Source organism: Aquarana catesbeiana, linkage group LG01, assembly GCF_042186555.1.
Source record: "Aquarana catesbeiana isolate 2022-GZ linkage group LG01, ASM4218655v1, whole genome shotgun sequence".
Lineage (NCBI taxonomy): Eukaryota > Metazoa > Chordata > Amphibia > Anura > Ranidae > Aquarana > Aquarana catesbeiana.
Genome location: NC_133324.1, coordinates 887,820,501 through 887,836,712, shown reverse-complemented (window position 1 = coordinate 887,836,712; position 16,212 = coordinate 887,820,501). Strand labels below are relative to the sequence as shown.

The window sequence follows — 16,212 nt, the reverse complement described above, 5'->3', positions numbered from 1 at the left end:
TTTTTTACCCTAATGCATTCCTTGCATTAAGGTGAAAACTGTTTAGGTGTCATCATCCCTCCTCATCCCTCTTATACTTACCTGAGCCCTCATTTGATCCAGGACTGTGCACATCTGCAGCTCTTTTCTGCAATCACTTCTGGGTCTCTGGCTTTGCTGGGGTTCACGGAGTCATTGGCTCCTAGTACTGTCAATCAAAGCCAGTGACGAGGGATTGGGGGGGCGAGACCCACGGTCTGTGTCAATGGACGCAGCAGCGGGGCACGTGTGCGAGCATGCACAAGTGCCCCCATGGGAAGCCACTTCCCACAGAGGGGGAAAGGGCCAGGAGCATCGGCGGGGGATTCGAAAAAAGGAGGTTCGCAACTGCTCTGTGCAATTCCATTGCACAGAGCAGGTTTATCAAATTTTTTTAAAAATTACCTTTACAATCGCTTTAAGTACTAGAACTAAGTTTTGTTTCTCCCTCTGGTGCTGAATTGTGAGTTTGTGTGGCGCCTCCTAAATGATTGTATTTGTGTATTCGATACATGTGCTATTTTCTTGTTGGGGGAAACAGCAGTGTTGTAGCCGTGCGTTTATTCTGTACTTGTCTCTCTGCAGCTGCTGGCGGTATCTGATTTATTCACGGAGAGGAACCAGTTTGAGATGATGTACACGGCTTTAACTGAGCTCCATAAACAGCACCCATCCGAGGATGAAATTCTCATTCAATATCTGGTGCCTGCAATCTGCAAGGCGGCTGCCGTGCTGGGAATGGTAAGCTGCCTCCGCCTTGAGCTCTACTCAGTGGTGTGCTACTGATTACTCCTTTTATAGAGCGGTATATCTTTCTCAGGGACAGGATGGATTGGCTAATCATTGGGCAGAACTGATTGTATAACATTTGTCTTCTATAGTTTCACCATTAATAGAAGTCAACCCCCTAGCAGCTAGGCAGAGTAAAGCTGTGTTTATGGGGGGTTGGAGGTTTTCTTAAAGCCCAACTCTATTTTCCCAAAAGAATCAACCTCCTCGCACACCTCCACCACACGAGAAAAAATTTAAGTATATTTCTCTGATTTTGGGTGTTTAATTGCAGTTTCAGTTCTGCTTATTCAGCTCCATCTTCAGCCGGTAGACAGGCAACAGCACTCATGTCAAACATTGTGATATGTGAGTATCAATCTACAGAAAGCTGTATGCTATGAGTCCAGGCGGCATGATGACTAGGTGGGGGGGTGCGCCCAACACAGACTAGGCTAAGAGGACGATGTTGGATGATGCTGAGCATCAGTCAACTGGGTAGAGGAGCAGTGACCATGGAGCATGCTGAGAATATCATGGAAATGTTTAGCAATGCATTTACTAAACTGAAAATGGGGGGAAATAATGGAAGTTGGGCTTTAAAGAGGACCTCCTCCCCTCTCCTGCAATAATATAGAATGCATTGTATATAAGCAGCTATGTCCACCTTGCCTTTTCCTTTTTGTGGATCCGCTTTCAGGCTGCCTGTGTGCAGCTGGTGTCTCTGCTCCCAAACTGCCATATTGCAAATGTATGTCATCCTACAGATCCCCAAGGTGGAAGGCATGGTGTCGTGCACCTGATTTTGTCCATACACTATACAGCATTACACTCATCTTGGGTAGAATTTTTTTTTTTTTCTATCACAAATTAGTTTAGTACCAGATGAAGCGCATGATGTCATGCGCTTCATTCTGTTGCATGCGTAGTATGAGAACAGTACAAGATCTCCCTGAAGGCACTACCGAGGTTGCCTTCCCAGGAGGGCATCTGCACAGCTGAGACTACATCACTAGTGCCTTCAAGGGAACCAAGAAGTGGAGGCAAAAATGGTAAGAGGATGAGAGTAGAGAGAGTAAATGAAGAGAAGTCTTGTCATTTAATCACGTGTGTCAGACAGATTCATCTTTAGGCCACTTTCACACGGGTGTCATCCATACAGTCACCTTTTTGCTAAGAAAATAGCGGATTCCGTGTACATCAGTTTTTCATCCATTTTTTAACTGGAGCAAAAATGCAGACTTGTTCTGCGTAAAATAACAGACCTGAACGGAAGCAGACAAACTGATATAAACAGATGACATCCATTTACATAATTGAAATACATTGCTGTTCGTTTTTCATCCATTAACAGGCGGATGGAAAACTGACAGGCAGAATGCCTTGTGAAAGCGGCCTAAGTGACTGTTTGGTAATAGATTCCTTACCCCTTTGTGTTTTATTGTGTGTGTTTATCATCCCAAGTGACATCTGCCTGTTTTTTGTCAGGATAAATCTATTGCAGAGCCTGTCAGCCGGCTCCTGGAGAGCACACTGCGAAGTACTCACATGCCCAGCCGCATTGGTGCTCTGCACGGCATCCTCTATGTGCTGGAGTGCGACCTCCTGGATGACACGGCCAAGCAGCTCATACCCATCATCAGTGACTACCTGCTGTCCAATCTGAGGGGCATAGCACAGTAAGTCTCTCCTCCAGTTCACCTTACACTCTGCATGATGTGATGTAGGGGGAGGGCAGGGAAGATCAACAGAGACTTTGTTTTATCATTTAGAAGTTCTATGTGTATTTTGGAGGAAGCGTTTGTTGGGCCCTGCCTCCTGTACCAGTTAAGCCTCATTCCCCTGATATATGAATGTTTTGAGTATAGCTGCATAAGTATTATGTGTAATGATCCCGGAAGCTTAATGACTGTTGTGTATATCAAACTGGAATTTACACATCCTAACCTTTTAGTGCTGCCACGGTAACAGTTTGTAGCCACACAGAACTAGGGTCAGCCTTAGAGCTACTAAACTCCTAGATCGGGGGTCTCCAAACCTTTCGGTACAAGGACCACATCATACAGTATATTCGAGTTATATAATTTTTTTTTTAATATAAATTCCATTCGAATGAATACTTTTTTACTTGGAGTTTTTTGTAATCCGTATATGATTTAAATGGGTGTCCAAACTTTCCAAACAAAGGGCCAGTTTACTGCCCGTCAACTGTTCGGGGGGCTGTTCTGTCGCCAGTGGAGGTAGAAAATGTCCTGGCGTCCGGGGGGGTAACCAATGCCCCATGTTTGGTATTAGGGGGAGGAATAGTACGCCATCATTGGTGTCAGTGGCAGGAAGTATGCCCCACTGCTGCTGAGCGGGTGATAGTGCCCTAAGGGTCTGAGGAAAGCAAGCAAAGGGCCATATCCTGCCTGACCTGATCAGTGTGTCCCCCCCCCCCCTTTCGTCCCAGTTGCTTTCAGAGTCCCACCCCCACCCTCTTTCATCCTGGTTGCCTTCAGGGTCCCCCCTCTTTTGTCCCTGTTGTCTTCAGAGTCCGGGCCCCCCCACCCTTTCATCCCAGTTCCACATCAAATCTTGCAGTAGGCAAGTTTAGCTGCAGTTTGGAGGTCTGCTCTAGACAAACCTTTACATATTGTATGCAACTGATTTGTCAGCCAGTCTTGTGATCCAGATACAAAAACACAAATCACTTACTAAATTAGCAAGCGAGTCAGCTGGCAGACAAATAGTCATTTAAAATCCATAGAAGACATGCAGGAGGGTGGTAAACTTGATCGGACAAAAGACGTGTGCAGTCACCTCCTTGATGGATATGGGGTCCCCTCAAGACATGTAAAGAATAAAGGAGGGTGCCAGATCACTATATGTCAAACCTAGACCACAATTTATTCTGAAAAAGCCTGATGAAGGCAGGGCATCAGACACACGTTGCTGCCCTTCCGTGAAACATGTCGAGCAATTAATATACAGATGGTATATTTTGCAGTGTCGCCACACCCATTTAGAGCCATTGCATTATTCCATGTCTCTCTTTTTTTAAATTCATGTATTTTAAATTGTGATTGTAATAGAAATTATATTTTTATATATGTCTTTTGTATCCCAAGCTTTTGTACGGTACCATAAAAGTCAATTTCAGCCTCCCTAAAATCCTTCCATATTTTGCGAAAGGGTCAAATATTTATTTCACGCATTAAAATGCAAATCAATTTATAACTCTTTTGAAATGCGTTTTTCTGGATATTTTTGTTGTTCTCTCACTGTTAAAATAAACCTACCATTAAAATTATAGACTGTACATTTCATTGTCAGTGGGCAAAGGTACAAAATCAGCAGGGGATCAAATCCTTTTTTCCTCACTGTACCTTCCCCGCTCCTTTACATTATTATTACAGTTAAGCTACACGTGCCCACATGCAAAGTACTTTAGCCCTTACATTGCCTTCTTATGTATTATTTTAAAGTTGCATTGCATTTAGTTTCACTGTTTGCTTTTTCCTATATATTTATATACAGTTTTTACAGTTAATTTTTAGACCGGTAATGTTTAAACTGTATCAATCCGACTGCTAAATAAGAGTCAAGGGACCCTGAAATTAAACAATATTGCAGCAGAGTATATGTACAGTACACTGTTATGCCCTGGCTGCAGAATATACAGTTTACCACAGTTGGATCTATGTCTCATAGCGTGCTCCCTAACTAAACTGTAGAGAGTCGGATGTATTCTTGGATTCCAGTCTCGGGCTCCAAATCTTCTCAAAGTTTGCACAGTTTAAATCAAACTGGTCTCCAGTTTGTATGACTTAAATCAAATTATATTATGGCAGCGCCGCATTGATCAGCTTTGGGAATGTAGCATGGTCAGGTGTTTGAGAGTATGTAAAAGTATGACTTAGCGAGCGTAAACATCACTCCATCGAAACATAATCCTAGTGCAGGTTTTAAAAAGCGCACAGGGTCTGGTGTAAAACCTTATTATTAAATGAAAAGCAATCAATACTCTCTCAAATGTAGGTGAGCTTAGGCATGGCATCTACAATGACCCAAAAGTTTGCGGCTCTATTTGCCGATTTGCATCTCACTTTGACTATTATGTGTACATGGATCTGTAATAATCAGAAGTGTATGTGGTGCTGGAAAGGCCAGTTGTGCCTTAAAATAGAGCTAAAGCCATATCAAGTGGAGATACATTAGAACACCTATCAGGTTTCTATTGCCGTCTGTGCCCCCGTCAGGGAGATTCACCGTTTCTATACATCCTGGTGACAGTTATCACTAAGGGCCCTTTCACACTGAGGCGGTTTGCAGGCGCTATTGCGCTAATAATAGTGCCTGCAAACCGACCCAGAGTGCCGCTGCTTTGGGCTTTCACACTGGAGCGGTGCACTAGCAGGACGGGAAAAAAAGTCCTACTAGCAGCATCTTCGGAGAGGTGAAGGAGCAGAGTGTATACTGCCCCTGCCCATTGAAATCAATGGGACAGCGCGGCTATACCGCCGGAAAAGCGCCTCTGCAGAGTGTATACCGCTCCTGCCCATTTTAACCCTTTCTTGGTCGCTAGTGGGGGGTAAAACCACCCCGCTAGCGGCCGAATACCGACGGTAAAGCACCGCTTACAATAGCGGCGCTTTACCGCCGACGCCGCCCCAGTGTGAAAGGGCCCTAAGAGTGATAGAGAACATCCTCTACATTTTGAGTAGTCAACAGAACAGGAATAGAGGGGAAATCTCCCAATAGGGTAACTGATTTTAGTGACACTTTTTAAATTTTTCACAAACGTTAAAGTCTGATTTTTTTTTTTTTTTGCTAGAAAATTACTTGCAACCCCCAAATATATATTTTCTTAACACAGAGACCCTGGAGAATAAAATGGTGCCATTTGCCATTTTTTATGTCACATGATATTTGCACACCCATTATCAATTGTCAAAAAAAACAACCACTCAAATGAAATATAATGCACATAAACACAATATAATACCCACTTTTTGGTAAAATAGTAAAGACGATGTTGTGTCGAGTAAATGGATACAAAATATGTCAAGATTAAAATTGTGCATGCCCTTGAAATGGCAACATTATATCTTAAAAGCCTTTACAAGTTATTTTAATATAAATTACGGTAGTTAATCGTGAATTATGGCTCACTCCGGGATTCATGGCAATCACTTTCTACATATGTGTGCTGGACCTATGCTTGCATTTGTGTGTATGCACAGGGTGATGGGAGTGCTTTTAAATGTTTTAATTACTTTTTAATGTATTTTATTTAAATTAATTTATACATGTTTTACCATGTTAAATGGAATATCGGGATAACCCTAACTAATCTTAAAACTGTCACCTCCCCCTTCCCATACTTACTAAACTAAACTTACTAACTAAAGTAACTAAGAAAGATGTATACACAGTGGGGAATATAATGATTTGCTTTTCTGCAGATATTGTAAGTTTGCCCACTTATGAAGACATGGAGGGTCTATAATTTTTATCATAGGTGTATTTTAAATGCTAGAGTCAGAATATCAACCACAAATCCAGGAAAAGCACATGATGCAAATGTTAAAAATTGAGTTGCAGTTTAATAAGTATTTGATCCCCACACAAAACATAACTTAGTACTTGGAGAATCCCTTGTTGGCAAGCACAGAGGTAAGACGTTTCTTGTAGTTGGTTACCAGGTTTGCACACATCTCAGGAGGGATTTTAGTCCACTCCTTACAGATCTTCTCTAAATCTTTAACTTTCTTGGTTGTTACTTGGCAACTCGAAGTTTCAACTCCCTCCATAAATTTTCTATAGGATTAAGGTCTGGAGACTGGCTAGGCCACTCCATGACCTTAATGTGCTGCTTCTTGCACCACTCCTTTGTTTCCTTGGTGGTATGTTTTTGGGTCATTGTTATGCTGGAAGACCTATCTTCAGTGTTCTTCCTGAGGCAAGGAGGTTCTCATCCAACATTTTACAATACATGACATGACAGTTGGCCTGTACCTTTTAGCAGAGAAACTGCCCCAAAGCATATTGTTTCTACCTCTATGCTTGACACTAGGGATGGTGTTCTTAGGGTCATAGACTTTTTCTTCCTCCAAACACGGCCAGTCGAGTTAATGCCAAAGAACTCCATTTTGGTCTCATCTGACCACAGTGCTTTCTCCAAATCCTTCTCTGAATCATTTAGATGTTTATTGGCAAAACTTCAGACAGAGCCTGTACATGTGCTTTCTTGAGGAGGAGGACCTTGCGGGCGCAGCAGGATTTCAATCCATGGCGCAATATTATGTTACCAATGGTTTTAGTGACACCTGATACCTCACTTTTCTCATGATCTTCCTTACGCCATGAGGCAAAATCTTGCATGGAGATCCAGACCGAGGGAGATTGATGGTTGCGGTATTTTGTATTTCTTCCATTTGATCCAACAGTTGTCTCCTTCTCAACAAACTTCTTGCTGATGGTCTTGTAGCCCATTCCAGCCTTGTGCAGATCTACAATCTTGTCCCTGACATCCTTTGACAGCTCTTTGGTCTTGCCCTTGATGGTGAGGTTTGAATGGAAGAATGAGATTCTGTGCACAGGTGTCTTTTATACACATAATATTGTCATTAGGAGCACCTTCTTAAATTGACAGGACTAATCTGTGTAGCACATACTGTAGCCAGTCTGTGGGAGCCAGAATTATTGTTTTTTGCTTGGGGATCAAATACTTATTTTATTCACTGAACTGCAACTCAATTTATAACATTTGTATCATGTGTTTTTTTCTGGATTTTTGGTTGATCTTCTGTCTCTATCATTTAAAATACAAAATTATAACAATTATAGACCCTTCATTTTTTGTAAGTGGGCAAACTTACAAAATCTGCATGGGATCAAATTATTTTCCCCACTGTAGTTGCCTATTTTATACCTGCCTATTTTCAGGCCACCACTCTGGTCACTTGATCCCGCTCCCCTGTGTTAGCCAGCACTGCTGTAGGGGAGAGGAGGGATTGCTGACAACGGATGGGCCATTGACGTCGACTCTCCAGGCATAACCAACAGGCATAACCAACAGTTTCAGAGTGGTTGCTGCTGGCAGACATTCGGGAGAACATGGGATCAGACCAAATTGGGCTGAAAATAGGTGCGTATACATATCTTTCTTATACAGGTTAATGAGCAATAGGTGTTAGGAGGGGACAGTTTTAAGTGTAATTGGGTACTAGCAGAGACAGACTAGTAGACAGTGACAGGTCCTCTTTATGGAGACACCAGGGGTTTTAGACCCCTGATTTCTCCCCTGCTCTCCAAAGCAACTAACCAAGCACAGATGTTCACACTGAACAAAAAAATGGAGACCTGCTCAGCCGTGTTATTTTAAAAAAAATGACAGCAGGTGCAGGGGGAAGAACCCCTGTCCGCTGTCACAGGAAGTGGGGGATGGGAAGGTGAGGGGACGGTAGCTGGAAGATGTTCCAAAGCCAAACTTATCCTTTAAACTGAGAGTGAATAAAGATTGTAAATTGATAACCAATGGGTCAGGTTTAAATTTTTGTGACCTCATTTATGTTTGTATTTTATTGTATTTGAAATGTAATTTTGTCTGTGTTTGTCTATTCCAGCTGTGTAAACCTGCACAACCAGCAGCACATTCTGGTAATGTGTGCGGCTGCCTTTTACTTGGTTGAAAACTACCCATTGGATGTTGGGCCAGACTTTACTGCAGGCATTATACAGGTGAGTGTCTGTTGTGCCATGAGAACTGCCATGTTAGGCAATAGAGACACCAAGCTGAGAGTTGCAGCAATCTTCAATGGGTCTATTGACAAGAAATAAGCTGTGTGTTGTAAAATGAAAATCCGTGCATTAAATATTCTTGCAATATTTTCTTAAAGTGGTAACGCCTAAACATTTTTTACCTTAACACATTCCTTGCATTAACCACTTGCCTACTGGGCACTTTCACCCCCTTCCTGCCCAGGCCAATATTCAGCTCTCAGTGCTGTCACACTTTGAATGACAATTGCACGCAATTATGCAACACTGTACCAAAACTACATTTTTATAATTTTGGGGGGGGGGACGGGCAGATGGAGCTTTCTTTTGGTGGTATTTAATCACCAGTGGGTTTTTTATTTTTTGCTGAACAAACGAAAAAAGACCAAAAATTTTGAAGGAAAAAAAAATATTCTTTCTTTCTGTTTTAAAATTTTGTAAGTAATTTTTTCTCCTTCACTGATGTGCACTGAAGCGACTGCACTGATAGTCATTGATAGGCGGCACTGATGATTATTGATGGGGGCACTGGTGGGCATCACTGGAGGGGCTGCACTGATCATCAGGGCATTGATTTTTCAGTGCAGATGTCCCCGCTGAGGAATGCTGCTCACCGGTTCTCCTCTCCTCACGCTTCATCAAAGTGAGAAGAGGAATGCCGATAACCAGCATTTCCTGTTTACTCTGTGATCAGCTGTGATTGGACACAGCTGTGATTGGTGCTCAGCTGTGATTGGACACGCCTATGACTTAGGTAAAGAGCCTACGTCATAGGCTCTTTAGCGAGATCGGTGATGTGATGTGTTGTGTTGTGTCCAAGGTACACAGCGCACCAAAGTTTGCCACTTGCAAGCCCCCGTCCAGCAAGAATGGGAGCGCGTCATATGACGTCCTCCCAGAACAAGAGTGCTCCCGCCTGCCCATCATTTAACTATACAGTGGGTGGGAAGCAGTTGTGATTAAAAATGTTTAGGCATCAGATTTGGCCCCTATAACCCCCTTTTACTTACCTGAGCCCTCATTCGATCCAGCGCTGTGTACGTCTGCAGCTCTTCTCTCCCCTCACTTCCGTGTCTCAATGGCTTTGCTGGGTCACCGGGAGCCTCTGGCTCCCAGTGCTGTCAATCAAAGCCAGTGACAAGGGAGCAGGAGGCGAGGCCGGGTCCCGCTGTCTGTGTCAATAGATGCAGCAACGGGGCTCAGAAAGTGGCTTCTCGTGGGGGCACTGGACAGAGGGAAGGAGTCGGGAGCGCCGGTGGGGGACCCGAGAAAGAGAGGTTCAGGGCCACTCTGTACAATTTGATCGCAATGAGCAGGTAAGTATAGAGATGTATGTTTGTTGTTTTTTTTTTTTTTTTTTTTCTCTTCAATTCCTTTGCAATCACTTTAAATATAACAGTTTTAAGCACCAGTACTTGTATAGGCTTCTTGCAGAGGCTGCAGCACTCATTAGTTCAGCAGGACAGAAGTGGAAGGTGAAAGCACCAAAAGGTGTGTGCTTTACTGTGGGAAGTTTATTTGCAGTCTCTATTTTGAACATAGATTTTACTTTAATAAATTGTCTGGAACTCTTTGAAGTTGATTTATTAAAATTGGAGAGCACAAAATCTGGTGCAGTTGTGCATGATAGCCAATCAGCTTCTAACTTTAGGTTGTTCAATTAAGCTTTGACCAAAAAAAAAAAAAAAAACTGGAAGCTGACTGGTTTCTATGCACAGCTGCGGCAGATTTTGCACTCTTTCGTTTTAGTAAATCAACCCCATTGTGTGTGCGCGTGTTAGCATTTTTTAAATATCTCTACTAATAATTTAATGGAGTTTTAGGGCCCTTTCACACTGCTCTGTAGCAGAATTGTGGTAAGATCACATATGCGTTTCTGGTGCGTTTTTAGGTTGCCTGCACCTGTGAAAAATGTCCACGTGACAAAAAAACGCACCAAACATGCAAATCAAGGTGCGTTTTTACCGCAATTTCCATTTGTTTCAGTACAAAGCTGCATTTTTAGTTCTGTTTTAAAAACCACACCAAAGATGCAACATGCAGGACTTTTCAAAATGCACTGCACCTGTAACGCAGTGGTGTGAAGAGTCCCATAGGATTTAAAGTAAAACTTTTTTTCTTGCAGGGTAAAAACAGGAAAAAACGTATCTGTGTGAAAGGGCCCTTATGTACCTGTTGGAACTGCACTTTAAATTTGAGAGCTTTTGTCAAGTTGGTCTAAGTTGCAACTTATTCAGTTAATTGGATAGGTCTTGGCCTTAGAATAGTTTGAATACTGTATCATTACAGCCCTGCAGTCTTAATTTTATTTTCTCTGACATGTATATTAATATGATATTCACTCACATGATTACGGTAACTGCCAGAACTTAACATAGCGATAAGATGCTACAGATTGTTTATCTTTGTATTGCATTGTCCAGAATCTACTCCAGCCCTGGAATGCGTAAGCTTCTCCTTCTTCCAAGTTATCTTGCTTTTCCCCATTCCCAGGGGGTTCCATGGTACAGTATATCCTTTTTAATTAAAGCGGAGTTCCACCCAAAAATGGAACTTCCGCTTATCTGTCTTCTCCCCCCTCTGGTGCCACATGTGGCACCTTTCAGGGGGGGGGGGATACCTGTTTTTGACAGGTACCCTGTCCCCCCCTTCCGTCGGACCTCACCACGGCGAGGTATGTCAGAAGTCTGGCTCTCTCCTCCTTCCCCTGCTGTCAGGCCAGTAGGAGAGTGCAGCGCGATTCGGGATGCGCAGTAGGTACTCAGCCGTGAAGCTGAAAGGCTTCACAGCCAGGTTTCCTTACCGGCAATGGCGGCGGCAGCACCCAACAGCTGATGGAAACAGCGGACATCGCTGAACTCCAGGACAGGTAAGTGTCCTGATATTAAAAGTCAGCAGCTGCAGTATGTGTAGCTGCTAGCTTTTAATTTTTTGAGGGGGAGCTGGAACTCCTCTTTAAGACCCAACTCAGTGTAGAAACGGTGGTAAAGCCTATTTCTTAGAAAGGGGTGTATACAACATATATAGAAGGGGTCCTCATAACTTACTAAACAAAGGGCTAGTTTCCCGTCCTTAAAACTATAAGGGGTCAGGCTATGGCCAGTGGGAGTAAAGAAATCACTAGAGCTGGTTATCAGTAGTAGAAAAAAAATTACCTAGCGCCTGTGGTTGGGGGATATTTGTACCATTGTTGGTGTTGGTGGAAGAAATTGTGCCCCATCATTGCTATTGGTGGGATGTATCATTGGTGTCAGTGGAAGAATTGTGCACTGCAATCAGTGTTGGGGGAAGGAATTGTTCCCTATCTGTGTCAATCAGAGAAATGATGCCTCATGGATGATGTGAGTGGAAGGATCTGTGCCCATCCTTGGTGTCAGCAGGAGAAATGATGTCACATCGTGTCATAAGGAATCATGCCGTATGAGTGGATCAATGGAGGAGGACTTGTGCCCCCTTTTCGATATGAGTGTGAGAATCTGAGCCCCGAGGGTCAGTTAAACGTAAAGCAAAGTGACGGTTGCTGGTTCTCATAACAAAAGAGTAGCCTTACACATACTGATCATCTGCTAAGCCGCCATCATACATAATGTACATATTCTGTATATTATGATTATATAAAAGCCATCCTTGAACAGTAACCTATGATACCTAACACCGCATTCATGTCTTCTCTTTCATCTTGTACTGCAAATAAGAAAATTAAAGCAAAGAACGACATACCAAATGGCTCTTTCTCAGGTCCTATTGATTAAAGGTGTACCATGACAAAGCCTCTTAATGCATTACACTGTATGAGTTGCAAGGTTTCCTTTTGGGATTTAGACCATACTCTGAATATTAAAAGAACCTTGCTTTTTTATATGGCAAAGAAATATCTTTCTCTTTTTTTGTAACTTTTTTTTTTTTTTTTTAATTGAAGTTGTGTAACATAGACCGAAAAAAGTACAGCGTTCCACAAAAATGAGAATAAGGTAGCATATGCACCAGGAAAACAATACACAATGGATAACCTAAATTCTCTTTCTGACCCCCTCTAGCCATTGAAATGTATTTGGTATTATTGCTGCTGCCAGAATAGTTTGTCGCTCATAAATCTCTCTATCTCTCTCTCTCCCTCCCAGATGTGTGGAGTGATGGTATCGGGGAGTGAGGAATCCACACCCTCCATGATCTATCACTGTGTGCTCAGAGGTCTAGAGCGCCTCCTGCTGTCTGAGCAGCTTTCCAGGCTGGACGGGGAGGCACTGGTGAAGCTTAGTGTTGACAGAGTGAATATGCACAGCCCACACAGGGCCATGACTGCCTTAGGATTGATGCTGACATGCATGTACACAGGTAGGTTTCCTGTGACCTTATTGTGGTAATACTGTTTAATTGTGAACCCTTATTAAACCAAAAAACGAAATTTTATGTATTGCAGCTTACCAACCTAGAATGTGGTACTGCATTGGCTTAAAGGGGTTTGTGTTTTTTCACCTTAATGCATCCTATGCATTAAGGTGAAAAAACCCCTGTCAGTGACTGGCCCCCCAGCCCCCCCGTTTTACTTACCTGAGCCCTCGAACTTGACCGGCGGGGAAGCGCTGTCTCTCTGCCCAGGATACTCTGCTCTTGATTGGATATGACCATTGGCTCCCGCTGCTGTCAATCAAATCCAATGACACGAGCGCCAGGGGGCGGAGCCGTGTCCTGCATTTGGCCTCTATGAACGCCGAAGGCTGATCTTGGGAGAGCGCCCGCAAGGTAACCCCCTCGGAGAAGCATTTTTCAGAGGGGGTTATCCGTTGTGGGGATCAATGAGCCGGGGGACCCCAGAAGAGCAGGCTCGGGGTCACTCTGTGAAAAACGTGCTGCACAGGGGAGGTAAGTATGATGTGTTTGTTATTTTTTTAAAAATTACCTTTTACAATCACTTCCTGTGCAATGCAGGCCATACACAGAGCAAATTCCTTTCCTGCCACCGCGGGTGGCAGGAAAGAAATTCGCTTTTGATTCCCCCATCAACACAGTCAGTGCTGACAGGGGAATCCCTCCTGCTGAGCCAATATAGTCTCCTGGCGGAGGAAGCCTTCCCCGCTGGGAGAAAACAGTGATTATTACTAGCGACAGTTACATTACCAATACCTATACCAATACATCGCAACTAACGAATACATTTTACCAAATATTGTGTAAGGAAGAAAAGATTTGATTATGTTTCTCCATGTAGGTAAAGAGAAGATCAGCCCAGGTCGTACCACAGATCCAAGTCCTGCTGCCCCAGACAGTGAGTCGGTCATTGTTGCCATGGAGCGTGTATCTGTGCTTTTTGACAGGTAAAGGCTTAATGCGGACCTTTCCATGAATAAAACTACTTGCTGTACAACTATTGTAAGTGGGTTAGTCAGCAATCATTAACAAACAGCTGGTAACTCAAATAGATGAAGATCTGAGAGTCCTTTTACCAAATTTTGACATAATGTCGGAGTATCAACATCATTGCCTGTGTAGTAACAGGACATACATATGCTGTAAAGACAATTCTGCTACATTTTTTTTTTTTGGCTATGCTGCTCTTATGGATCACAGGAGTACAGTTGGTTCTGCACTCCTGTGAACCACTTTCAGCTTGTCAGTTGACGTCACAGAGCCGGTCAAGGCTCTGGGAAGATCCTGGCCATATGGTTGGGATCCACCCAGATGCCTGGACCAGCAGCAACCTGGCTCAGTCTTTCAGTGATCAGCTGAGTCAGCCCCTCCTACCTCCTACACAGCCCAGCACTCCAGTGAGCACTGGAGCGCGGAGAGGGAGACCTGAGAGATAATCGGTGTTTGATCTCTCAGCTCTCACTACAGAGCTAGGTGAGTATAAATTGTTTGTTTTTGAAATCAATGCTTCTCTTTTAACCAGTTTAGCCCGGTAGGTTTTACCCCCTTAATGATGAGTCCATTTTTTTTGCTATACGGCACTGCGTTACTTTGACAGTTGCTCGGTCGTCTGAGACTGTACCCAAATTAAAATTGATGTCCCTTTTTTCCCACAAGTGGTGTTTTCTTTTGGTGGTATTTGATCACCTCTGCAGTTATTTATTTTTTGCGCTATAAACAATAAAAAGACGACCACAATTGTGAAAAAAAAATTTTTACTTTCTGCTATAAAACATATCCAATAAAAAAATGTAAAAGAATCTAATTTCTTCATCAATTTAGACCAATATGTATTCTGCTACATATTTTTGTAAAAAAAAAAATCCCATTAAACGTATATTGATTGGTTTGCACAAAAGTTAGTCTACAAACTATGGGATAGATTTATGGCATTATTTTTTTTTTTTTTTTACTAGTATTTGCAGCGATTTTTAGCGGGACTGTGACATTGCGGCAGACAAATTGGACACCTAACTGACACTTGTGACCTTTTTTTGGGAACCAGTGACATTATTACAGTGATCAGTGCTAAAGATATGCACTGTTACTGTACTAATGACACTGGCAGGGAAGGGGTTAACATTAGGGGCGATCAAAAGGTTAAGCGTGTCATTAGAGGTGCTTGCTAACTGTGTGGGGCATGGTCTGACTGGATGAAGACAGAGATCTGTGTTCCTGCTTAGCAGGAACACAAAATCTCTATCTTCTTCCCTGTCAGAATGGCGATCTGCCTTGTTTACATAGGCAGATAGCCGTTCTGCCTGTCTGGGGAGCGATCGCGGGTGGCGGGCGGTAGAGCTGCACAATTAATCGACAAAGAATCGTTATCGCGATCTTGACTAAAGTGTTTCACAATTCTTTCTATGCAAAGAATTCTCTTTGCTCTTCTGTAGCCACAGCCGTCAAAGGAAAGGAAGAAAAAAAAACGGGCAGTCTGCCAAGAATCACAACATTCTTTATCAGTTGAACTTAAGTATAAACATTGTAACAATTTGTCAATGGAATAGACTGTGTGTAAGTGAAAAAAGTTTAAACACTAAAACCTTTTTCTGACATTTATTGGTTTCAAGTTAAAATAATTTTTTTTGCTAGAAAATTACTTAGACAAACATTATATACATTTTTTTAGTAGACACCCTAGAGAATAAAATGGTGGTTGTTGCAATATTTTATGTCACACTGTATTTGCGCAGCTGTCTTTCAAATGCAATTTTTGGGAAAAAATTACTTTCAGTTAAAAAAAAAAAAAAATTAACCAGTAAAGTTAGCCCATTTTTTTGTATAATGTGAAAGATTTTACGTCGCGAGAATTGTGAGAGAATCATGATCTTTTTACTCTAAGCAAAAAAATCGTGATTCTCATTTTGGCCAAAATCGTGCAGCTCTAGCGGGCGGACATCGCGTCCACCGGACCTGCTGATTGGCTCCCCCTCTGTCCAATCGGCCCACGTGCGCCCCCAGTGTCTATTGCACGAAATGACATACAGGTACGTCGTTTCGTGCAAATAGAGCCGCCCTGCCGCAGTATATGTGCGGTAGGCGGTCTTTACATGGTTAATACAAAACTAAGTTGTATTTCTCTCTGCATACTTGTAATATTGTAGCATTTATATATGAAAGAAACAAGTTTCTCTATTGCATATTTCTGTGCCACTACATTTGACAAGGCTAGGCAGTTTGCTGAATGAGCTTTGTCCCCATTGATGCCCCTGATCTCACAGATATGTCATATATTGTCTAAGGGGCTGGAAGAAG

The 16,212-nt window shown here is 42.7% G+C and overlaps 1 protein-coding gene across 1 annotated transcript in view; it reads left to right on the top strand.

Annotated features, from left to right (window-relative positions):
- HTT (huntingtin) overlaps positions 1 to 16,212 on the top strand; it is a 283,920-nt gene that overhangs the window by 247,179 nt on the left and 20,529 nt on the right. The window contains 5 exon segments of the mRNA XM_073610874.1: positions 604 to 759; positions 2,275 to 2,465; positions 8,397 to 8,511; positions 12,672 to 12,885; positions 13,760 to 13,865. Coding sequence (XP_073466975.1) covers positions 604 to 759; positions 2,275 to 2,465; positions 8,397 to 8,511; positions 12,672 to 12,885; positions 13,760 to 13,865 — 782 coding nt within the window.